Source organism: Papilio machaon, chromosome 14 (genome assembly GCF_912999745.1).
Source record: "Papilio machaon chromosome 14, ilPapMach1.1, whole genome shotgun sequence".
Taxonomy (NCBI): Eukaryota; Metazoa; Arthropoda; class Insecta; order Lepidoptera; family Papilionidae; genus Papilio; species Papilio machaon.
In genome coordinates this window covers 2,744,574-2,770,984 of record NC_059999.1, presented here as the reverse complement: position 1 = coordinate 2,770,984, position 26,411 = coordinate 2,744,574, and the positions used below count along the sequence as shown (strand labels likewise).

The following is a 26,411-nucleotide window of genomic DNA, read 5'->3' as shown; positions in this document are numbered from 1 at the left end:
TTTAAAGTACGGCACTCTAATAAGAGTTTCTTTGAGCTTTATTCTTCTTTATATATAGCAAACGGGCAAGTAGTCACCTAAATTCGCTGAAATAGAAAGCGACCGCTGCCCTTAGACATCCGCAACTGCGAATACATTGCCTATATTTTTTCAACGGAGGAAGAGACCCACAGAATGACTTCCCTCTCCTATGTGTCCCGCCGTCCTCCGTCATTTCCCTTTCCATCAATTCCTTATAAGAAAATGGTGAGAACATGGACTAAAATTAGACCTCATCAGACGATTTGCTTCCACTGCACGCGTTTTGTGTGGTTGTGGTATTGCACCGAGCGAGCCGTTTATTTGTGCACCCCACCACTGTTTCTCATGTGTAAAACATATAAAGATAAAACTAATTTTTATACATAATTATCTAAATCAAAAAATAAAACAATTGAATCTTTCTAAAACACATTTATTGCATGATTATCTAATAACTTTTGAACGTAAACAAAGCCAGCTATCAGGGATTCCGTCGTGTAAAAATCCTTTCTCGTCGTTATTTATTTTCTCATACGGCAGATGCCAGCCATCGTCATTTTTCTGAGCACATGGTGTATATTGTAGTGGAGGCTGGAAGAATTATTTTTTTTCAGTTCTTTGTAGATTACACATTGCTTAAAGTGTAATTGGACATTTTGACATGTGAAAATAAAATCTTATCTATTTCTTCTTTCGTAGCCACAAAATTACTTAGAATTAAGGCAAAAAAAAAGTTTTAAAATTTTACCTTTATAACTGTATTCCTAACTACAAAGACTTTCCACTGATGCTGCCATTGCCATCTTTGAAATATCTGCTTTAGCTTTTCATCTTTCAATATAAATCTGTGTCCACGCAATAAGTCTTTGGACACTATATCTGTATTAGGTCCACTTAAAATAGCCGCAGTTAGAAAGAAAGGATCATCTTGTGAGCTGAAATAAATGATCATCAGCTCACTATACGTCCCCACCAAGGGGCTCGGAGTCTACCCCAAGTTAGGGGTGACTAGGCCATAGTCAACAACGCTGGCCAAGTGCGGGTTGGTTCACTTCACATATATCACTGAATTTCATCTCAGATATGTGCAGGTTGCATCACGATGTTTTCCTTCACCGTTAGAACGTCGGAAAAATCGAAAAACACATCGGTACATGGCGGGATTCAAACCCAGAACCTGCAGATTGCAAGTCAAGTGCTTAACCCTTGAGCCACCGACGCTTAGAATTATTAAGAACGATGCTATTTAACAGAATATTTAGTATTTATTTTATGTATACTAAATATTCTGTTAAATAGGACAGCAGAGATACTGAAGGTAATTAGATAATTGCTTTTAGTTAAAACATTTAATGTCACTTCGTTTTCAAGTTTCAATCATGCAGTGCACAGTACAACCATCATTAGGAACCATTTGTGTAGGTGTAGGAAATTCAGTTCAGATACGCCAGTCACCTGCACTATTGTTGATAACAAGGCTCACCATAAGCATCATATAATTTTCATGTATTAAATTGAATTGAACAACTAGCTTAATCAATGGCACTGACTGTGTTAATAGTAGGAATATAAAAGTCAGTCAAAAGACAAAGCTCAAAAGGTATACTCACATATCCTCGGTAAAAAAGCTACATGTTTTACGCATCAGATATTCCAGGGTCTTTTTATGCCACTTTAACATATGTTTACGCCCCAATAACAATATTTTCTTGTTTTTTCTATCAAAATGATCAACAACTGTTCTTAACAATGCCATTTTCTGTATGTGAGAACCTTTTCGTACAGCATAAGCAATATTCAAGGCATCTAAAACAATATCATATGGTGCAGTTGTATCAACAAACTTTAAAAATGCACTCAATTCTTTCGGTGATGTCTTGAGAAACAAATCTGATCCAACAATGAGTTTATTCTTAACATCATTTTGCAGTAATTTAAAATCTTCATCAGATATTTTAAGACAATCTAATGAACTGTTACATGACATACACTGGCCACTGAAATTGAACAAAAATGTGTATTAAGTCATTAAGCCATATTTATTGGGTACAAAGGTTTTCCACCTTAAATATTGAATAAAGAGATTTTTTGAGATATAGAAAAAGTGCCATACCTATCCTGCCTTATTTTTGTAAAATCTGCCTTCCATCCTAAAGAAACATATGCATTTTGTATCTTATCTGCAGTCTCTTTTGTAATAAGTGTACTATTTGCTGAAATATGCCAACAAATTTTATCTAGATACTTTATAATTGTTCCTTTAGTTTTGTACTTTCTTTGATAATATTCAATCCATTCATTGTAAGCATAACATTGTAATGGTCTTAAATCTGCTACACTCCTCTGTATAATATCCATTGCTTCTTTTTCTTTGTTACATTTAAATAGAGTTCCTATTAATGTGCTGTATGCTGAATGACTAGGGGTACTACTTATTATTATATCATCTAATACTCTTAAAGCTTTCTTCCATTCACCAATAGCACATACAGCATGTAAAAGTGTCTCTGCAGTGGAATAATCCAAAACTTTGTACTTGGCATAAAGATCTTCATAAGTTCTTAAAATAAATTCTTTTTCTGATTCAATCAATGGGGTCTCTTTTGCTTTTTGATAATACAAGTTAAGGATACCATTGGTAACACCTATATTTAACACTGATGTGGAACTCTTTAAATAATCCAAATATGACAATGCTAAATCTATTTTTCTGTTTCTAACTATTGTTTTAAGTATAACAGCATCAACATTTTTATCATTTAAGATACCTTGTATATTAAGAATTTTACTTTTTAAGTTAGCCCAATCTGTTACTTTTTCTTCCAGTGCCGAATTTAAGTAATCTATTTGCTCCGTTCCAGAAAACTTAATAGTGTAACATCGCATTGAATATAAAGCTAAAAAAAAGTGGTAGTAAAGGAAATGTAGTCAATTTAATTTACTTGAAAACTTTAATATTTAAGTTTACTGACCTGTGTTTGGTAATAGGCATTGTGACAAAAGTTTTAAGTTCCTGTGCATTAAATGCATTATAGAAATAAAGTTCAACTTCAGTTATAATAAAGTACTAAAGAATGAATGAATAACAAGTGTAATAATTTTTGTGCTTTATTTTGAAATGTATCTTTACTTTACCGGCTACCAATCATTGCTAATCAATTAAATATATACATTAGCTCAATTAAAATTATACATTTTCATTCAATTTAAACCAAAACATAACCTATAAAATTCAATTCAACTCATGTCAATCAAAGAGTTAGTGATAGATAATAAGTATAGTCAAGTCAAGTAATGTCAATTTCAATGTCAAATATCAGAATCAGAATTTCAATGTATAAGTAAAAAAGAAACCGCCACTAAGATCCTTACACCAGGCGTAAAAGCATGAAATATTAATACAAAGACATTTGTTATAACTTAGTACTGCGACATCCAAAGTTATAAAAAGTTATTCCTTCATTTTTGGTTCACTTTCTGATTGTCTATACTTTACTCACAAATAGTTTAAAAAATATGGTTTATACATAACATACTCTCCGCATACTCTTTGAATTTGTGTGTGTTGGGGTTTTCAAGTTGGTTTTTGACAGTTTGGTAGTTAATGTTTGAGAATTATAGATTTCCATTTTATTTTAATTGTATGTTAGTATTGAGAGAAACTTGTGATAAAAAGTTTTATAATTAGAATTCACAATGGACGGAAAGGCCACGAAAATGCCTAAAGTGGCTAAAGTAAGATAAACTAATATTACTTTTTAACCTCTTTTGTTCATAAGTTTTTGCTTAATATTTTTAAATCTTTCAGGTCAAAAACAAAGCTCCTGCTGAAATACAAATTACAGCAGAGCAACTATTACGGGAAGCTAAGGAACGAGATTTAGAGATCTTACCACCGCCACCAAAACAAAAGATATCCGACCCAGAAGAGCTTAGAGACTACCAGCATCGTAAACGAAAAGCATTCGAGGATAATATACGCAAAAATAGACAAGTAATATTCAAATCATATAATACAATAGATATTTAATGATATAGTATGAATCACCATGAAAACAAATCTTTAACATGGACTGTCCACTTAAATTAGGAGTTTTTGCTACTTTAAATTATCAAATAGAATATGTTTTATTACTTTATTTTATAATTTAAAATGATATTTTATTTTCTGAATTAATAAATTGGTTGCAAATTAAACTTGCTAGTCAAATGTTTTATTATACTAATTCTATACTAATGCTTTAGGCCCCTGCACCAGTGCAGTAAGTACTTAAGTATACTAATGTAATTTATTTTCTTTCAGGTAATAGGCAATTGGCTTAAATATGCCCAATGGGAGGAGTCACAGAAGCAAATACAGAGAGCCCGTTCAATTTACGAGCGAGCTTTGGATGTGGATCATAGAAATGTTACTCTGTGGTATGTTTATCAGCTTTACTTCTCAGGATAAGACAAAGTTGTGATTTTTGTTGTGAAGTCAATCATGACCATGTTATTCTATTCTAGTCTGTAACATAGATAGATAGACTTACTTCTAGTTTGATAGGTACTTTATTTACACTTTCATATTACAGGCTTAAGTACACAGAGATGGAAATGCGTAACAGACAGGTGAACCATGCTCGTAACTTATGGGACAGAGCTGTTACAATATTACCAAGAGTGTCCCAGTTTTGGTATAAGTATACATACATGGAAGAAATGTTGGAGAATGTTGCTGGTGCCAGACAAGTAGGTATTGTTTTGTAACTAGTAATTAAATACTTTTTAAAATAGTCTCTCAATTACAATGGTAACCAAGACTGATTCAGTATTATTAATATAATTTAAAGTGATTTTTACCATCAGCAATGAAGTCTTGCTACAATTCAGTATTACAATCAATATAATTTCCCATTTGAAAACAGTATTGTTTATTCTAGGTATTTGAGCGTTGGATGGAATGGCAACCAGATGAACAAGCTTGGCAAACATACATCAATTTTGAATTGCGTTACAAAGAACTGGATAGAGCAAGACAAATCTATGAACGATTTGTCATGGTTCATCCTGATGTAAAGCACTGGATAAAATATGCAAGATTTGAAGAAAATCATGGGTTCATCAACAGTGCAAGAAAAGTGTATGAAAGAGCAGTAGAGTTCTTTGGAGATGAAGAAATTGATGAAAGATTGTTCATAGCTTTTGCTAAATTTGAAGAAAATCAAAAAGAACATGATAGAGCAAGGGTCATATATAAATATGCTTTAGATCATATTCCAAAAGATAAGAACAAAGAATTGTATAAAGCATACACAATCCATGAGAAGAAATATGGAGATAGGTCTGGAATTGAAGATGTAATAGTTAACAAGAGAAAATATATGTATGAGCAAGAAGTAATAGAAAATCCTACAAATTATGATGCTTGGTTTGACTATATACGCCTTGTTGAAAATGAAGGAAATGTGGACGATGTACGGGATACCTATGAAAGAGCAATAGCTAATGTACCACCATCAAAAGACAAACAATTCTGGAGACGATATATTTACTTATGGATCAATTATGCTTTGTATGAAGAGTTAGAAGCTGAAGATATTGAAAGGACCAGACAAGTGTACAGAACTTGTTTAGAACTCATTCCTCACAAAATATTTACATTTTCCAAAATATGGTTAATGTATGCACAACTAGAAGTAAGATGTAAGAACTTAAAACAGGCTAGAAAAACATTGGGAATGGCATTAGGGATATGCCCCAGAGATAAGTTATACAGAGGATATATTGATTTGGAAATCCAATTACGAGAATTTGATAGATGTCGAATATTGTACCAAAAGTTTCTTGAATATGGACCTGAAAATTGTATAACATGGATTAAATTTGCTGAATTGGAGACATTGCTCGGCGACATTGATAGAGCTCGAGCCATCTATGAAATAGCAGTCTCCCAACCACGATTAGATATGCCAGAGTTGTTGTGGAAAAGCTACATTGATTTTGAAGTATCCCAAGGCGAAACAGAAAAGGCTAGACAACTATACGAAAGACTATTGGAAAGAACTGTTCATGTAAAAGTTTGGTTGTCATATGCTAAATTTGAACTTAATGCAGAAAATCCAGACAATATTAATGTTGAATTGGCAAGAAGGATTTACGAACGTGCGAATGATAGCCTTCGAAGTGCAGGAGAAAAGGAATCAAGAGTTCTTCTTTTAGAAGCCTGGAAAGATTTTGAAGTGGAAATTGGTGAAGAATCAAAACTTGAAATGGTGTTGTCCAAAATGCCTAGGAGAGTCAAAAAGCGACAAAAGATCGTTAGCGAAACTGGAGTGGAAGAAGGTTGGGAGGAAGTATTTGATTACATATTCCCTGAAGACGAAATGGTCAGACCGAATCTTAAATTGCTTGCAGCCGCTAAAAATTGGCGCAAGCAAAAAGAAGTTGAAGTTGAACCAACAAATAATACAGAGGAAGGCCAAGATGATGAGTCACCTTGCACTCCAGAATTAGATGACGCAACTAAGTCTTGAAAGAAACAAATAAATTTGTATGGCAATGTATGATTATTTTTCTTTAGATTTCCTGTTAAATTGCATTTAGACCAGAATAGTACAGTAACAATACTGAACATGCTAGGAAGGTAAATTATTTATATAACAAGGAAACATAGTATGGAATTAAAACATTTATTTTGATAATATTTTAATCAACATCTTCTGGTCTAACTGGATGTGATAGTGGTATAACAGATTTTTTATTCACATCTCTTGAGCAGGCTTTTCTCATATCTGAAAACAATATAAATTACATTATAAAAATGTATTTCATATTCCACAACTTATTGTCTTGTTTCCAACACACTGTACTAATGTATGATTACTATTTACTTTGTACTCATAATAATTTAATACACAATTTAGTGATAGTAAAAAAAAAAAAATTTTTCTTAGTACTTCTGCCACAATGTAAGTGTCCCCATAGATTTCCAAAATTATTGCAACATTCTCATTTAGTACACTTGTGTTAAAAAACTTACTATTCTTGAAATGTTACAAATGTTTGCTTGTGTAATAAATATTATTTTTTAGAATAAAAAAGCTAAATCTTATTATTTACCATAAGCATCTTCATCAGGGTCTCCAGAATAATATTCCAATACAGTTCTATATACAATATATCCAAGATTTTTGTACATATTAATTGCTACTTTGTTACTGACTCTCACAAAGAGATCAACAAAGTAAGCTTTTTTTCTGAAATCAAATTTACATTTATTAACACAAAATCTATAAAAGATTGTCATTAAATTATTTTTTAGCTTCATAAAGTAATAAATATATTCACAGAGAGTAATTTAAATTAAAACTTTACTTACTTTTCAGACACTTCTTCGAGTAAATTCATTAAAGTAGCAGCTAGGCCCAATCTTCTGTAATCTGGACTAACAGTTAAGGCTGTTACATGGCCATGCCAATTTTCACCATGACCTTCCGCTTTTCCCATTACTGAAATGCAATTTATCAGACATTCTAATTCGAAAGAAAAATTATTGAGAGTTAAAACATAAACGTATGACGTTAATTTTTAAGACAAATAAATTCTTATACTAGACATATAAAGAAAGATATTTACTATAGCCCATTATTTCACCACTAGGCGATTCTGCAACTTGAAAATATTCCGGCCAATGTGCTAAATACTGTGTATAAAAAGACAAACCGTAGGTTTCCGTAAGGGGATCTAAATTTCTGTAAAACAAAATGTTTTTTTTTAACCTCTGTAAAAAAAAAAGAACAAATTCTTAGTGAAGAACTAACACATTGTTAAAGTATAACATATCTTCACACGTAAAGGGCCGAATCGTCGTCATTTCTATACTACAATAACTAATATTTTTTGTAAATTTTAAGGTATTATTTCCGACAAGATTTTGTGCCCCTTAAGACTTGAAAGCTAATGAAATAAAAAAGTTTGGTTATCATATGTCAACATCAAATTGTATCAAAGAGTATTAGTAAAATCACTGACATCTATTGTCTACAGGATAGGCTATAAGATGCGGCTTTGTGTTTATTTGATTTCGCCATTTTCTCACTGACATTGTGGTACTTTCCCTCCTCTCGTCATTTTGGAAAAATATGGAACTAATTTCGCTATTCATATTTAAAATCAATAAAACTCAACGAAAATCAAAAATGTCAATACCATGGCAGCGCATTTACTTTTATTATTTATTTCAATTATACTGCTGTTGTCATCACAAGAAATTAGTTGGGGTCTAGGCTCCGAATATGAATTTGTCCCATTCGGTGTCGAGACCCTTGGTCCATGGGGTCCTAGCGCTAGAAGGTTTTTTAAGGACACAGCAAAAAGGTTAGTCGGCAACACAGGAGACCAGTGCCGTCTTTAGGATCAACGAGGCTATGGGCCAAGGTACTGGCTGGGGCCTATGTAAGGGATGGAATCATCTAAGTTTAATGAGTATAGAATCGGACTTATTAAAATCGATTGATTTTGATGAACTCATATCTAATTTTGCTTCGAAGAAATCGAGAAAAAAAGTTTTTTAAGCTGTATATAATTACTGTTATTTTAGTGCAAAAATAAATTTTTAAACAAATTTTCTAAATCTTGTTTCTATTTTACCAAGTGTGTGATTTGATATTTTTCTTATTATGTTATAAAATTTGTTGTTGTATATGTAGCGAAAATTTTCAGAATTGTGGGGCCCCTGCCTACCTCGGGGCCTCGGGCCAGGGCCCTGCGGGCCCTGCCTTAAAGACGGCACTGCAGGAGACCGAAGAGCTGACAGCTACCTCGGACAAATAATTAGTCTAGCCATTCAAAGGGGGAACGCTGCCAGTATCTTCGGTTCTTCGAAACCTTGCCAAAAGGGACACTTTTTAATGACATATTTTGGTTTTTATATTACATTTAAATTAAGTTTAATTAGGTTTTGTATAATTGGATTCAATATATTTTAATATTTTATTTAAATATCGCAGTAAATAAAGTATTTTTCTGATGAATAAATGATGTTGAATTAGTTTTACTACAACAAAGCGAGCTGTTTTATTTATCTGAGAAACCTATAATTTAAGATTTCCTCAAGCGATTTAAATATTGCCTAATTAGGTTTAAAACTGCCTTTTAATCACTATAGATGTCAGCATGATCAACAGTTGAAGTAGCAAGTACATCATACAAAGTATTATGTGGACTGTAGTCATAATAAATACTTCCGTCAAATTTCACTCAAAAAATTCAAAATAATCATTTTTTTTAAGTTCCTAAATTGTTTGTAACATTTTTATAGAATGAGGTGAGGTATAAAATTTGACAGATGACAGCTCACACTTGACGACCTACTTAGAGCTTTCAGCTTTTCTCACCTTCGTAAGGTTGGTCACCCGCACTTAATTTTTTTATGCTTACGGGTGAACGCGCGTGTCATATCTATATAATTCTTAATCTGAGTTTTGTGCACATCGTTTGAGAGGATTTGAGAGAAAACAGAAAACATTTTAGAGTTAAAACTTTTTCTGTAAAAATCTATTTTATAAAAGCAAAAGTAAAGTAAATCGATTTGTAATTTGAGATGCCAAAATTGTAATATTTATTACAGAAAAAGTATTATAAAACGAATTTCAAATCATAAGCATAAAAAATTACAATATGCTGATATTTATAACCAAAAATTTATTGGACGAAACTGTTTTGATTTCAATTATAGATAGTGATAGGTAATACGTACTGTTGTACATATGCTGTGGATCGGATACATATAGTATAGTATAAATATTGAAAATTTCATAATTAAAGATAAATACAAAAAATTTGCTAAGTAGCAGATCGCAGTTTTTCAGCTATGAGCGACAAATTAATTATTATTTTTATATAAATTATAAATTTTCGATTACAGAAAAAATTATTTATTGATTTTCTTATGATCCTTGTTTTTCAACACATAAAACGTAAAAATTATAAAATGATGAACAAACATTTTTTGTATATAACAAAGAAGAAAATCATACTAATAGACTAATTAAATAAACAAATACGTAATATCTCAGTAAATACTACCAGTTGCCAAAAATAGCCATTTTTGTATTTTGATGTTTATTGACAGGCAACATTAATAACGCAAAGTACGATAACGAGATTGTAAGCTGTCAACACTTTGAACGAAAACATTATCATTGCCATATGAAATAATCAATTTAATGTTTGAGAGCTATTATCCTACTCGTTTTACCACATGTCTAAAAGCATATTTATTACTCTTCTACAAGCTAAAAAGCTCAAGTGGAGCGATCTATGGGCTTCTTGCAGTTTACCAACACGACAATGGCCGAATTGTCCGTATAAGTTATTTTTTATTGGCTCGTACAGCCAAACCTGCCATGTCTTTGGTTTTAAAAATGGCGTATACAAGCTTTTTGTTTGCCGGTTTACGCTGTTGAATGATTAGTTTTCGAGACCCCGTGTCTACTCGGGCGACACGTAAACGGTGTGAATATGAAAATAAAGTACATGTGTAGGTACAATAATCGACACCATGAACTCTGTGAACAAATTTCTGTAGCGTTATGGTGAATTAGAATGGTGCCTGTGGTTTGTCAAGCTCGCACGTCGACAGGTTACCCATTCGTAACGTAAATATCACCCAGCGAGCGTTTTATATTTCAGATATGACAGCGTCGCAAAAGAGTAGATAATGGAGAGTTCAGAAGATGATGCGGGAACCGCAACAAACGCTTCCCGCCGCCCATCGGCGCGGGAAAAAGATATCAGGCAAGCTGAGGACATCTGTGCAACTGGTAGTTTTCAGCAAGATTCATCGGAAGCTCGAGATTCCTGCAAAACTCCCGCGATGTCTGAGGATAATTTCGATGGCGATAGCGTTCCTTCGCCATCGACGCAAGACGTCAACACTAGCACTGAAGCGATCCTTGACATGATCGATGAAATCGTTGACGGTCCTGGGGCTCCTAAGCGTGTCCCACTTACGGTGGAAAAGGTTGAATGCGCTCCCAAAATTCAATCTAACAATCGTTTAGATGAGCAAAAACAAACATCTCACTGTGAGTCTGAAGATCCCCTAACACAACCATCCAATATTGAACCGGCTGTTATATCTAAAACACATGATGAAAGTCCAATAGAAGATGATAATATTGGCAGTTCATCTAACAATTCATTAAGAGAAACTGCTGATTTGTCAGAAACATGTAATATAACAGTTAGTGAAAAGAATGCAGATCCAACAACTTCTCATGATACTGAAGCTTCCAATTCTGTGACGCTTCCAAGTAGCCCAAATCCTAGAATTCCTGCCAGCAGTGTTGTGCAAACTGACCAAAGTGTTTCTGATAAGAATGAAGAAACATGTGAACGGACAGTGAAATGTGTTACGTCCAGTGATAGCCAAGACAATGTTGTAGGGAGTGCAGAATGTTCATCAAGTGACACTAGTTTAAGTGATAGAGTGCCAGTTTCGGAGAATGTGACAAAACCGTTGCGGCGGCGCCTCATAAGGCCGGCGCCAAGTGACCGCCGTCCTGACTCCACTGTCTCCTCTACAGTGGACTTGCAAAGTATTAATGTCGAAGCTCATGAACAATCAAGTAGCGAGTGTGTTGTCAAAGATGTGTCCAGTTCATCAGATGCGGTGCCACCTCTACATGGTAATGTTAAGCCAGATGAGATTAGAAATGTAAGCGAAATAAGTATCTGCAAAGCAGAAACATCAACAAGTCCTACTAAAAAAATTAAACTCATTAGACAAAAAGTACTTTCCCAAGTAACTTATACAGACAATTCCCATATAAATAAATCACCTGTTAGGGAGCAATGTCAATCTACATGTGAAATCCTACCAAATGAATCTACTTCAGAGGTAAATGTAATAAGCACATCAAAATCAGATATTGACAAAGAAATATTGGATAATAATAAGATTAGCATAGACACTGTTTCAAACACACCTGATGTCTCAACAGTAATATTGAATGAAAGTCTTGTGGAAGAAAATAATACTGAGTTACAACTGAATGAAAGCTCAAGTAATAAGTTAGAATTGGAAGAAAGTTTGAAAGATCTGAAGAAAATTCCACCAATAAAAATACATCTCTCTGTGACAAGTGCAAGTGAGACAGCAGAGTCAACTGCGAAGCTCTCTGAGGAAAAGAGTGATAGCAGCTGCAGTAATATTGTTAATGATGAATCAGAATCTGCTAAACAAGTACCAAAACTCACTATTAAATTAGGTAATAAACAACCAGAGGAAACTAAACCTCCTGTACCCAAGTTAACAATAAAACCAATCAGACCACCTTCTGAGGAAGAAAACAAAACTGATTTTCAAGAACAAATACCTTGTATAACTAAATTAAATATTAAACCTATACCCAAAAGACCTGTAAAAATAAATGATGAACATCGAAAATCTAGCAGTAGTGAAATATCTGAATCAGAATGTTCGGAAAATGATGAAAGTACAAGCACATCAGATCAAGCCTCGGCTTCAGATCAAGGACCAGCAGATGTTGTGCCAAAAGTTACTATTAAATTGGGGAAAGCAGGGACTGAAGCCGAGGGGCAATTTTATACAGAAAAAAATATACCAAAACTAACAATAAAAGGTATTCAACAAAATGAAAATGACAACCCAGATGGCTTACCCACATTGAAACTAGTCATCAGTCAAAGTGATGATTCTCAGACTGAAAAAATACCCAAGTTAACAATAAAAACAGTGGCGAAATCTGACAGTCAGCCACTTAGTCCGAAGCTTACAATTAAGCCAATCAAGCCACCAGAAACGGCTGCGAAGGATAGTACTAGTTGTAGTGAATTGACAGACATTCAACAAATACCAAAACTTAAAATATCAACAGATTCATTTACACCAACAATAGAGGGGAAAGATCGACATATACCCAAAATTACAATAAAACCCATTTTAAATACAGAAAATTTTAAAAAAGTTAGCTCTAATGAAACCTATGAACAAATCCCTGCAGTAACTAAGTTGAATATTAAACCAATTCCTAAACCTACAGATAGTACTGATATGACCGAAATAATAGAGGATAATGTTCCTGTAGTTTCAAAAATAAATATTAAGCCTGTAATTAAACCTAAAGATAATGAGATAGATTGTAACAGAGAAGATATAGAGATACCTAAAATTACAAAAATAAATATAAAACCAATAAAAAAACCAGATGTTAAATCAGAAGAAAAAGACTGTGATCCTAAAGTTGAATTAGATGAAAATAATATACCTGCTGTTACGAAAATTAATATTAAGCCTATAATTAAGCCAGAAGATGAAGATATATCAAAAGGTGAAATTTCAGAGAATCAATCCTCAGAAACAGGAAATTCAAGTGATGATAATACTGACATACCTGTTGTAACCAAAATAAATATAAAACCTATTTTAAAACCAAGTGAAACAGAAATATCAAATGTGGACAGTATTCCTGTTGTATCTAAAATTAATATAAAACCCATTGTGAAGCCAGAAGAAAATACTTTTACTTTATCACCCAAAAAAGAGAGTTTGCGGAGCTTAGAACATAGAAATTCTATCATACCAATTGTTACAAAATTAAATATTAAGCCTGTTTTGAAACCCGATGAAGTCCAGAAGGTCAGTGATGATTGTGAAGAAATGGTACTTAAAAATCCACCACTAGTTATGAAAATTAATATGAAAACGGTTGATTCAGGTAGTGGTGAAAAACTGACCAATTCTGATAAATGTGGAGACAATGAAAAACATATTAACAGTGTAGGTGACAACATATCTGTTCTTTCTAAAAGCAATTTTAAAGTGTCTACAAAATCCGTTAAAGAAGTTTCCAATATTAAAACTACTGAATATAAAGAACATGACTCTGCCACGGTTGAAAATACATGTAGTATTGTTGATGCAAAAGTTACAGAAGACCAAACCAACATGACACTTTTGTCAAAACAAAACTGTATTGCTAAAACTAACGAAACAGATTCTGATGTACATAATGAACATATTGAAAAACCTGTCACCATTGAAACAAAGAAAAAGATGACATCATGTGACACCACTGTATCTCAAGAAAATGTATCCCTAGACGCACAAAAAACTGAATCTAACCTAAATAAATTAGTTGGAACATGCCAAATAGATTTATCATGTGACACAGCTATTGCTGATGTGAAATTAGAAGATGATGGTAAAAGTTTGACACCAGATTGCACTGAATCTAAAGTTATTATAAAGCAACAGCATTCACCTTCGATACAAAATTGTACTTTGTTGAAGAAACTCCTGGAAACAAAAAGTGATGTTTTAAGTAATGTGGAGGAAAATAAACCTGTTACAAGTAATTGTTTGTCACCTACTTTGAGGTCAAAGACCCCAAGTTCAGAAAACAAAGAACTTGTCACAAAAAATAGTAAGGACATGACTAAATCTGAAATTGGTTCTAAAATTGACACAGTCAGCAACATTACCGTAACTTCAAAAGACGGAGTTAGTGATACTACTTTTAAAAATAATATGATGCAAGGACTTTCTAAAGAACTTAATGAAAGGTTATCTAAACCCTTGGAAATAACTGTATCAGAGAAAATAACTAATCAAAGTTCAGGCCAAGATTCACCTAGAATTATATTAAAAATCAATAAGACTGACCAAGGTGCATCAGCTAAAATAATTACAGAGGATCCAAAAAGGCCAGAACAACAAAAGTATACAACAGAAAACCCTCAAAATGAGATAAATGATAATGAAAACATTAAAAAGAATGTGATAAATATTAGGAGGAAACAACCTGTAAATCTTAATCCAACGATACAATTAGGAAAAAGATTAAGGAGTTCTAGAATTGTGGAAAACTCGGACAAGTCGCCCGTAGAAAAAAAGAATATCATAAAAAGACCATCAGCAGCAATTACCAGTCCAACTCACAACAAAGAACCAGAACTATCAGTACTTGAGACAAAAAGATTAAAATTAGGACAACTTTTATCCAACAAATCATTATCTATGAGTCCCATTATAAATAAAGCAGAACAATTGTCACCAACAAAAAAACTTTCACTAGAAATTAAACAGGAAGGAAGGAATATCAATCACACAGTTCTAAAAAATGAAAACTGTGCAAAAAATGGTAACTCTAAATTACACAACATATTATCTAACTTTCAACCAAAAATGCAGGTTAAAGCCTTTAATGATATGTGTCATTCTGATAAGAATCCTAATATTACAACTGAACTTGAATCCAGTACGTCGACAGGCAGCTGTGACAGAGTTGAAATTATTACTTTAGGAAAAAGCGATCCTGAGGTACAAGAATTAATTTTTAATGATAACTCTGAATTACACGACTTCAATATACCATCAGAGTCACAAGATCCACTTGAAGTGAGTGGGTTAAAGGCACCTTCAACTGTGCATAATGATAATTTCAACATTCCTAATTCTACCACGCCAATGATGGTTTCCACTCCGCAACCGAAAAAACGCGGGCGACCACGCAAAATACCACTCTCGGAAGGCGCCAAAATTGTCTTGCCAACACCTGCTCTTGAGGAGAGACCTCAGAGGTCTTTACGCTTATCAAGGTAAAATTTAATGCCTTTTAACAACAAATTTAGAATATTTACAATTTTTCTTATTTGTTTACATGTCTTTTAATATTTCTTACAGAGACAGGCCCATGATATTGACAAAACCCAGAGGTAGAGGGCGAGGGCGTGGCGCTCGACGTCTAGATACCTCTTCAGACAGGACGCCAGAGACGATTACAGATGCAGCTAACAAATTTTTCAAAGAACAAAAATCTACCGAAACTATAGACCTGACCAGCTCAAGAATAAAACTGCCACGAATGACCGAGGCACTGGATAAGATGCCTTGTTCTACTCCCCTAAGTAGTAGACGAAGAAACTCATCCATGGGAGATTTGAAGCTCTTTAGTGATGCGTCCGAACTTAAAGTTGTACTTGATTCTACACTTCCAAATTTAGAGAATTCATTTTTAAAATCACCTGAAGTAAACGAAGGCCGTGGGCGGGGGTCACGAGGGGGGCGTGGCAGTCGCGGAGGGCGGGGTCGCGCGGCGGGCCGCAGTCCTCGTGCCAGAGGCCGGGGTCGGGGCGGGGGCCGCGGCGCCATGTATATGAAGGTGAGGTACTCATATGTTACATATTAAAATAGACCTGTTTGAATTATTTACTTTTTAACATGCTATTGTACTTTTAAATCACAACATTGTGTTGCAATTTTTCAGGAAACTATGGGAATATATGGTCGAGTTTGTGGACCGGCTACAACAACAGTACAACTATTTGAAGAGGAGACATGCATGATGGATGACAATGCTACTCCTGCAAAGTGAGTCTCTATCAAGTTGCGTCGTATTTTTAACGTTTTGTATTGTTCATCATTTCATTATAATATCGTCTATTCCAATTACAGGCCATCACATTTACTTGACGAGGATTCACAAAGCTCTGTAAAGAGTTCAACAAATGAAAGTAGTAAAACAAAGAAGTCAAAGTTTGCAGATTTATTTGACAGGTATACAATGTTATTTTCACATTTCATAAATTTATAAATAATGTGAATTGTTGAATAATGATATTTCGTTTCGCAGTAATAAAGAGTGGACTGCCGCTGATGTCAAAGAGTATACGTGGCCACCTCCAGAAAAATCAGCTGCAGAACATCAGGTAAACATTCTAAGTGAAAATAAAAAAAATACGACACTTAAATGATTTGGCACGTCAAAAACAAGACAAATTTTTTGTTTGACGTGCCAACTCAAACACTGGGTACTATGTGAGAGAATGGCTATCTATGAAATATATTCATTATTTGAAATTGAACATTTCTTATAAAAAATGAATAAGTATAAAAGTAATGCTGAAATGTAAATGTATATTACAAGTTATATAAAAAAAGGACAATACAGCTGTTTGAATAATTTTCTTTAATTGATTTGTGTATTACATACATAAAAAATACATTTTGTAAGTTTCAACAAAATTGATTTAATATTGTTATGAAAATATAATTATAGCATTAGCTATTATGTCTGGTTTACAGTAACACAGTAGCGCTCAAAATCAGAGCTGGCATACAAATGGCATAAAGTTAACACTAACTAGAACCAGTGATACATGCCAGGTCACTGTCCTGTACTGGCACAATATAAACAAGATATTACTGTAGAATGCAACTGCCGTGATAGTGTTAAACAATATTCTCAGTTACAAATTTACTATTTTTTTTTATAAGAAAAGGGGGCATACTACACTTCAAAAGAATTCAAATATTATGTATTGCCAACATTTGACAAGTAATCTATTGAGGCTATTAACCTAATGTCAGGCCGTCAAATGTAAACATATAAATCATATTATCGTAATACAATTTAACAAAACTTAAACTGATGAAAATATTAATGAACTTATTATTGTCAAATACTGTCATAATTTCAATGCAGGTGAAAATATTTATTAGAAAGACATGTTTTCTTACGACATAATTATTCTGTGACATCTTTAAAATATATATAATTTTCAGCATAATATTTAAAGTAATTTAGGAACACATAGGAGACAAATAAAGATTTATTTTTATTGAATGTTTGGTTTTTAGTCTTGCTTGTGAGTCTTAAGTCTTTTTATTTAAATTTTTAGGTAATGATGATCCAAGAGCAAGTTGCAATGTTCCTTGGAGTTAAAAGCTTCAAACGGCGGTATCCTGAATTAAAAAGAAGAACTATAAGTGGTGATGAAAGGGACTATGTACTCAGCAAAGGGCTTGTAACAGAAGCACTTTGCGATCTTGGTAAGTGTCAACTCTACTGTCCAACTTATTGTAGTTTCAGGGTTACTTAACTTCAAACCGTTAAATTAGTTTCAATTTAATTCATTAAATGTTGACAACATCTGGTTTTATTTGAGGTCAATGTCAAGATTAATACCCCCCAGTATGTAAATCTTTGTGGGAGATCTATTTGTTTAGACATATATTTTGCTAATCATGAAACACATATCTGCCAAGTAAAAATAATTCACAATAAGTCATTTCTAAATTTCTACAATTAAAATATGTTTTTTTGTTTTCTAAATTATAAAAAAAATAAATAATCTGTGTATTTAACTGCCATGACACTTGTATTAAAACAGTCCTTAGTCCTTGTTTTTTTAGAATGATGTCATGTTTTTGTACAAATTTTTCGACAGTGGAAACCCACAGTCAGATATATCCAACATTTTTTTTTCTTTATCAGGTATAACAGCAGTAGATGCAAGTGACGTTTTAGACATAATGCTCTCCGATTACCCACACAAGTATGAAGAGTACCGATCACATCAATGCAGAAAACAGATCACCGACCCTAGTGAGGAGACGGTTGAAGAGATTAAAGTGGAGGAGGTGAAGGTGGAGAAAGTTGATGTGAAACCGGAGCCGAAACCTGTGGAGCAAAAACCGGAACCACCGAAAGTAGATCCAGAGAAAATGAGACAGGTGAGGTTTAGAAATTAATAGAAAGGATCATAGTTTTATTTTTTTTAGTATTGTTAAACATAATGCCAAACATTTATAATTTGTGTTTTGTAAAATTTCTATGAAGTGCCTATTAAAGTAACTGACTGATATACTGTTTATTGTATTGTTTATGCAATATTGTAAGATGTGAACTTTTTAACTACGGTTTTTTTAAAGTATAGAATACTAGCTTTTAGCCGCGACTCCGTCCGCGCGGAATAAAAAATAGAAAACGGGGTAAAAATTATCCTATGTCCGTTTCCTGGTTCTAAGCTACCTGCCCACCAATTTTCAGTCAAATCGATTCAGCCGTTCTTGAGTTATAAATAGTGTAACTAACACGACTTTCTTTTATATATATAGATAGATATAAAGAAAATGGTGTTTTGTAGGACATGGCAGCGGCGGCGATAGCTTCAGCCACGGAGTGGAACGCTCGCTTGAACTCTCTGCGGCGGCCGGCGTGTGCGGACCTCCAGTCTCTGACGTTGCTGCGCAGGCGCGCGCCCCCCGCCCCGCCGCCGCCACCCCGCGTGCGGCCCCCGCACGGCTTCTACCCGCTCGCGTTGCTACCCGGACAGTACCAGCACTGCTACAGGGTCTACAGCTCGGAACAACTCAGGTACGGCTACCTGAAAACACCTCCTCCTATACATATCAGAACTATGTGTTGGGGATGCTTATAGTTGATTGTAACCATTTAACTCACTTGTTTCCCTTCTAAATCTTTTTGCTGCACTCAGAGTCATTAATTGAGTGGTAAAGGAGTCACTTGTCGTATTTTTCTAATACTAAATTATGTGAAGAGAGAGAATAGGTAGCGTATCTGAGAGCGGCTTTTGGTCTGTTAAAATTGTAATAGGTGGACAGATTACCAAATTAATGTAGAAACTGATTGTATTTGTAAAATATTAATAAACTCCATTTATTTACAAACAGATATTTCCCATTGAACACGGCTCTGGCGGCCCCGCCGGCGGTCGTGTCCGCGGAGTCCAGTTCAGATTCGGAGGCGGACTGGCTGGAGCGCTCCTCCTCCTCCGACACCGATGTTGACACACACCCGCCTAAGGTTTCATATTTTTACAATAGCTGTCGCACTCTAAGTCGTTAACTACACTAAGGATCACCCTTAGTGACAATAACAACTCGTGAGTACGGCAGTATTACGTAACATACTAAATATACCCTTAACATGTGATCATAAAAGTGTTATGTTATCTTTCTAGAAATAATTTATATAATCTGCGTGTTTTAGCGTAAGAAGTTGACAAAGACGAAGCGCAGCAGTCAGCAGGGCGAGGCGGGGGGCGGGGGCGGGGCTAGCAGTGGGGGCGGGGTCGGGGGCGCAAGAGAAGAGGAGGCGGACACGTGTCGCGCTTGCGGTCTGCGCATAGAGGCCAACCGCAAGTATACGCACGAGAGGTTCCTCGTCTGCGCCAACTGTAATGCTAAATGTAAGTAACTCTATTCTTTTGCATTAATTGCTTAAAGAAAAATACAGTATAATCTCACTAATCCGGCACTTCGATAGATCGGCACGTTCAATAATCCGGCACCTTCCGCCCACGCCTCCCTTTACCTTTGCGCTTTGGTCGCACAGGTATAGAGGGGAAAGGGAGGCGTGGGGGGAGGGTGCCTGTGATTATTTCAAAATTAGTTAATTACATATGTGCCTACATGTTAATTCAATTGTTCCATAATAAATTATTCACATTTATTCTCTCTATGAAATACTTTATTTTATTAATTACCGATGACTTTTTCAGTATAACACAGTAATCCGAAAATTCCAATAATCCGGCACCCTCCGGTTTTTAATAGTGCCGGATTAGTGAGATTGCACTGTACTTGTTTTTTTTTTTCGTCAATAGACAACTTTTTTTTTTTTGTCAAATATCAGTCAATGGGCAACAGTATTATATATATTGTTTATATGTATTACAGTGCACCCGGGCTGCGTGGACCTGGGTCCGGACACGATCCGCAAGTGTCGCGAGTACCCGTGGCAGTGCGCAGAGTGTAAGACTTGCTGCTCCTGTCGCCTGCCCGCTGACGACGACAAGATGCTCTTCTGCGACCTCTGCGACCGCGGCTTCCACATCTACTGTGTAGGACTTCGACATGTTCCCAGCGGTATGTAGCATTTGCACACGCTCAAAATAAACCTTAGCACTATGGTTAGGTATGTTACAAGGGGTCACTGACATGAACACTGTATAACACTATGTTATTGTAGGCTATAAGATTATTCAATACATCATATGGCTAATTAAATCGTCTTGTTTTAACGTTCATTTACATCTATATATAAATTAATTGAAGTGTCTTTATTTTATATAGTAAAAAAAAAGTATTTGTATTACCATATACGATTTTGAGGAGACTTTTACTAGAAGATAACTGGTGTGTGAGGTAGTAACTTAGGCTACGTTTTTCTTTATTTTGCTCCGCCAAAGTCGCGGGCAACTGTTAGTTCTGGAATAAAAGTCGGACGACCTTGTCTTTGATCATCGCGATTAGCATTCCAGCTTCAAGATAGCCAATCCAAAGTTAAACTTAAATATTGTTGGGTTGTGTGTTGTTACATTGAGCGAGTGTGTTCTCCAGGTCGTTGGCACTGCGCGGAGTGCGCTGTGTGCAAGTCGTGCGGGGCGCGGGAGCCGGGCGGGGGTGGTGGTGGTGGTGGTGGTGCGGGGGGCGAGGCTGCGTGCGGCGGTGCGCCCCCCGAGTGGCACCACCAGACACGCCGCGGCCCCGGCGGACACAAACTGTACTCGCACTCGCTGTGCACGCCCTGCGCCAGGTCAGTCTCCGCACACACGACACGCCCACATCACTCAATGCGTCACTACCTGTCACCAACTGTCACTATCACCAATATTTGACACTTGATTTGATTAATAACACTTGCAATAATACAAAACAAGTTTACTATTACATTTTTTGAAAATTTGATAATATTTTTAATTCATATTCTATACATAATACAAAATCATTCCTTTTGTAATTACTATGTATACATGTATACAAAATGAAAACAATAAACATTCATTGTTACAGTGATATTGTAACCATGTTTTAAATATGTTCAGTTTCTTGACTAGCTTTTTTACGAATTGTGTATTTTTACCGTCAACAAAATCTTTACGTCAGAATAATAAAAAACGGCAACAATCGTAATATATCAGATATCTGAGGCATCATTATTTTAAAATAAATGATTATATTAAATTTATAAAGACAAAGTGATTAAGAATATTCAATATATATTCAGGATATTGGGGGCGCAGTAGAAGACATAACATTGTGGAACTATCAGAACAATATGTGTTGCCGTAACCTTGGCCTGGTAGCTAATGTATTGTCTATGCGTGTTTCGATGTGAACTAACATACTCTGACCCTGACCCTGACACTGACCATTCGCTTTTTACCTGTCTCGTAGCATTTTGACCCCCGCGTATCATTTCTGTGACCCGCAGCATTTCTTACGCACAAAATGTTGGCTGCCTAATTCTACTAAGTATTACACGGGCCAACAATTGACTCCATTGGATAGATTTATATCAAAATTTATTGTTTTATTGTTGTTATTTAGAAGAATTAGGCTATGTAATGTTGCATGCTACACCCCTTCAAATGTTACTTTCTAGTTATTTGGAAGACTGACTGCCTTTGTTTTTAATTTATTAGTTTTTTTTTTTTAACTTTGGCAGATAGTTTTCTTTGCGAAACAGTAAAGTGGCCAGTTATGTTATTTTTTATAAATTATTATTATTAAGGTCACTCTCCGTTTTACTATTTTTACTATTGGTAATTTAAATAAGATACATTTTAAAGAGTTGTTGAGGTGAATTTATGAGAAATAATTGGTTTGTTTAAGCTTTTTGTTCCTTCAATCGCTGTTAGGTCATCACTGGGTGATCATCTGTCCTTCGTGTCCCACTAACATCTCTCATTTGTTCAAACAAAACTAACACGGGCATAGAATTACATCGATTTCAGAGCATTCACTAACTAGACTATTTTTATTACTTTCCTTCTGGCTCAATGCGTTTTTTAAGATTTATTTACGTATAATATTTTTAAACTTTTTTTTAATAAACCCTTAAAATGGTTCCATTAAGTTTAATTTGTCTCATTTTCAACGTCTTAAATTTATCTAATACTCGATTTGGTTAAAACTAACAGTGTAGATTAACTACCTGTTGATGTGAATATATCTTAAATAAAAAGAAGAATAAAGTTTATACAAGACATAAACAGCAATTGTAATTGCGTAGCAAAATAGCTTTTATTGATATATGATTTATCTCTGAGAGTCTCTCGTCGTTGTTACTTCGCGAATTCGATAGGTCGGTTATCGTTCTGTGCAATTTTCTGGTTGTAAAAGCGGTAAAAATATAAGGTATACAGAAGTCTACCAGCTATATGGTTTCATAAAATATTTAGAACTAAAAATTGCTTAATTTTTCAAAATTAAAGTCATTTAACAATCTTCTACGTACTATAGTAAAAAAAGGAATATTAATTTGAATATACAAAGTTAAAAAGCGAGCCATTAGAAGGGAAGTAATAAAAATAGTGTGTCATGTGGTACGTCGTTAGTGAGACGTTGACACTAATGGCGTGTTTCTGTTCCGGTGGTTGTGCGCGTGCGGTCCGTGTGTGTGTGTGCGTGCGTAGGGCGTATCGCATCGGTCGCTACTGCCCGCTGTGCGAGCGCTCCTTCATCGGGCCTAAGGGGACTATGCAGCTCGTCATATGTAAACTCTGCGATAGGCAACTGCATCAAGGTACGTCATCTGGCACGCGCAGTAGACGCAACGCTTGCCCACTCCCAGCCCGCACTCCCAGCCCACGCTCCCACACCACGCTCCCACACCACGCCCACCTCTCTATTGGCTGCTTGTAAAACGACCTTGATTCGAATTTTATTACCCTTTAGAAAAAATAACATGATCAATATCATTGTTGTTTTTTAAAGAAACAAAGATGCCATTTAAAAAACGTAAAACGTGTTAAATAAATTAAGATTTCAAACTTAATTTTACTTCTAAAGATCTTAAAGCAACCTTATAGTACTGATTTGTTAGTTATTCACACTACCTATTATTTGAGTTCCACCAAAAAATACTCGTGATGGTAAAGATTTAAAATATGGCATAAAGATTATAAGCATAAGAATGAAGCTTTATTGCCTTTTATTTTGCAAACTTTAGAGTAACAGTAACGTGTTTAAAAGTTATCAGGTACAGAATCTTGTATTGAAGAGGTATCGCATGAAAAATAAATTTTAAGAAATATGATTTTAAAAATTTTAAAACTTTAAAAAATATGTTACAAATCGTCTAATTCATGTGTCCTTTTATAACTAGTCACTAAATTTTTTCACAATAGCGAAGATATATTTTGTGTTTTAAAGCCCTTCATACACATGGTAACGTAAATCTTCGAAACCCTGCGATTTTAGTCGCTAAGCACTTACTCAATACATTGTTATTGAGGTTCGCACACAGCGCGCGTCGCCGACATTTATATCTGTCATCGCCAAAGACAATTGCTCGTATTTTGTCGCTACAATTTTCAAGTTGGCGGAGTTTCGACGATTTATGTCTCCATGTGTACGATGGGCCTAAAAGTGATAATTTGTAGCGTAAAAAATATATCTTCAAATTAATGCTTTTGCTTTCATTTGCTTTACATCCATGTGCATGTCATACTGCTGTTCATTAGAATGATATTATATGAGTAACAATACATTACTTTGTGCTTTATTCTATTCATTTTTTATTATATCTGCCATCTTCCATTACAAATCCTGCACATGCAAAAATATATCCACAAACTAAATAATAAAAAAAAACAGGTTTAAATGTACAGCTACAGTTGAAGATACTAAAATTGATATACATCGTAACGATGCTTTAATTTTGTGTTAGATGTGTTAGACAAAACGTATGGGTGAACGCATGATATATATACACTATACATATATAATCTGCCTCGTTTAGAACATAGCTGACTTCGGAACGCAAATAGAAAGATTCGCGGAAGAAAATTGCCGCAAATAGTCGAATAGAACAGCCGATTTGTGTGTGCTATAGACGCATTTAGACGATTACATATCTGATTTTGAACTCGGTTTAAGATCTTACCTCATAGGGTAATTTCTGTAGTTAGTTTCTTCACGACAACTTTGTTTAAGACTATGACACTAAACCTTGTAAAGAACAAAATAAATGACTTTAATCAGCTCTGCAACCGAGTTCAAGGTCATCTAATAAATGAAAACTGCATGTAAATGGGTGTTAAATTTTTTCTCGTAGATTGCGTTAAGCAAACGGTGAGCAACTTGAAGGTGATGGACTATACGTGCGGCGAGTGTCGGCGCGGCGGCATCACGTCGCGTGCGGCCGCCGTGCGCCTCGCGCCCCGCACCATCGCCACGCTGTTCATGGCCAAGCGGCGCTTCAACAAGTACGCGCACCGCCAGTACATGCAGAGCCGCATGCAGACCTCCAAGGTCTCTGAGAACTCCAACGACGTCGCAGACGACACGATAGAGTCGTGCGACCGCCCAGAACGTCCCGACGACGCGTCCGACGCCTCCGATGTACCCGAGGAGGTGCACGACCCGCTCGACGTCGGCGACCGGCGACCCGACGGCGCGGAGTAAACGCGGTGTTGCAGCGGGCGGACCGCGTAGTGTGCGTTATCTATATTAATAAGTGCAAACGTATGTTGTGTCGTGTTGTGCGTGCGGGCGGACCGCGAAGTGTGTGTCGCGGCTTTAATTTCATTCGTGCATCGGACACTGCGAGTGACTGTACATTGACTATGTAATATATCTAGCTGTTATTAGTCTATATATAACTCTTATCCGCTTCGGTAATACGGTTGTAAGGTAAACTGTTGCATAAATCTGATTAAATTACGTTTAACTAGTAGGCTATGTATATGTAAGTTGTCGGATAGTGGAGATATACTAGTGTCGGCCGTGCCCCGGCAGTGCGCACGCAGACAGACAGACAGACAGACAGACGGAGGCAGACGTGAAGTGGTTTGGTAGCCGTAGTTCGCAGGTCACTAACACGTAAAATGTACAGTAACTTAATACTAACTTCACTATGTGGGTAGCTGGGCAATCATACTATTTTTTATTAATAATAGTTTTTTTTTTATGTTTGCTGCAAAAATCATGTTTGCATCCCCCGTGAATTATTTATGTTAAGGAGAGTCAAATAGAGATTGAATCGGTATGATGTTTCGTTAAATGGATGTATTATCGTTTGTCATCGACATGTTGTTTATATACATTTTGTGAATGGTTTTATATTTGTGTAATGTCTGACTTATGTTCTATTTGCACATGATTTCTCAAAAATTGGAAAAATAAATTGTATATTATAAATGAATCTGCCTTTTAATGCATTTGTGATGCAATCATTTTGTTTTAGAATTGGTTATCATTTTTAAAATGTTCAAAAGAAGACAGAGCGCATTTTTTTTTATTTGAGAATAGATTAATTTTATAGACTATTGTTAATTTTTTCCTTAATAAGGTATTTATTTTAGTTATACGTTTATATGGATACAACTGTATACAATATGCCCCTATATTATAAATACTTGACGGATTATTAAAGAATGTTGTTGAAATTCTCCCTTTGATATTTTGATTATAAAACACTAAATATTGTGATGTCTATACGATTTTGAAACTTCATCACAATATCTTTCATTTTGCAGTTTAATTAAAATATTGTTTAAATAATTAACACTACATTATAATTATTAGGATACTTTTGAGGTTATATTTAGTTGTCCGAATGAATTTCAGC

General features: G+C 35.0%; 4 protein-coding genes across 5 annotated transcripts; 2 read left to right on the top strand and 2 right to left on the bottom strand.

Annotated features, from left to right (window-relative positions):
• Positions 1 to 445: 445 nt before the first annotated feature.
• LOC106719884 (mitochondrial ribonuclease P catalytic subunit) lies at positions 446 to 3,166 on the bottom strand. The gene is made up of 5 exons (XM_014514357.2): positions 2,994 to 3,166; positions 2,135 to 2,918; positions 1,632 to 2,018; positions 770 to 956; positions 446 to 612 (listed from the first exon to the last, which is right to left on the bottom strand). Exons 1-5 carry the CDS (start codon positions 3,049 to 3,051, stop codon positions 466 to 468), a joined length of 1,563 nt encoding a protein of 520 aa, XP_014369843.2. The 5' UTR covers positions 3,052 to 3,166; the 3' UTR covers positions 446 to 465.
• A 439-nt stretch (positions 3,167 to 3,605) lies between these two features.
• Positions 3,606 to 6,619, top strand: LOC106720054 (protein crooked neck). Its single transcript, XM_014514620.2, has 5 exons — positions 3,606 to 3,756; positions 3,830 to 4,015; positions 4,325 to 4,440; positions 4,596 to 4,752; positions 4,944 to 6,619. Exons 1-5 carry the CDS (start codon positions 3,718 to 3,720, stop codon positions 6,534 to 6,536), a joined length of 2,091 nt encoding a protein of 696 aa, XP_014370106.2. The 5' UTR covers positions 3,606 to 3,717; the 3' UTR covers positions 6,537 to 6,619.
• Positions 6,620 to 6,678: 59 nt separating this feature from the next.
• LOC106720055 (N-alpha-acetyltransferase 20) lies at positions 6,679 to 7,979 on the bottom strand. Its single transcript, XM_014514621.2, has 5 exons — positions 7,824 to 7,979; positions 7,639 to 7,754; positions 7,382 to 7,511; positions 7,123 to 7,259; positions 6,679 to 6,794 (listed from the first exon to the last, which is right to left on the bottom strand). Exons 1-5 carry the CDS (start codon positions 7,874 to 7,876, stop codon positions 6,709 to 6,711), a joined length of 522 nt encoding a protein of 173 aa, XP_014370107.1. The 5' UTR covers positions 7,877 to 7,979; the 3' UTR covers positions 6,679 to 6,708.
• Positions 7,980 to 10,222: 2,243 nt separating this feature from the next.
• LOC106719803 lies at positions 10,223 to 26,035 on the top strand. 2 transcript variants are annotated; one of them, XM_045681015.1, is made up of 15 exons: positions 10,223 to 10,364; positions 10,696 to 15,627; positions 15,713 to 16,190; positions 16,296 to 16,399; positions 16,484 to 16,585; positions 16,662 to 16,737; positions 17,710 to 17,860; positions 18,306 to 18,544; positions 18,958 to 19,187; positions 19,505 to 19,637; positions 19,824 to 20,022; positions 20,513 to 20,701; positions 21,176 to 21,371; positions 23,254 to 23,363; positions 24,897 to 26,035. In XM_045681015.1, the coding sequence occupies exons 2-15, from the start codon at positions 10,724 to 10,726 to the stop codon at positions 25,244 to 25,246; spliced, it is 7,461 nt and encodes a 2,486-aa protein (XP_045536971.1). In that variant the 5' UTR covers positions 10,223 to 10,364; positions 10,696 to 10,723; the 3' UTR covers positions 25,247 to 26,035. The 2 variants fall into 2 exon arrangements, with proteins under 2 accessions (XP_045536971.1, XP_045536970.1); XM_045681014.1 differs by having other exon boundaries at positions 10,223 to 10,543.
• The last annotated feature ends 376 nt before the right edge of the window (positions 26,036 to 26,411 follow it).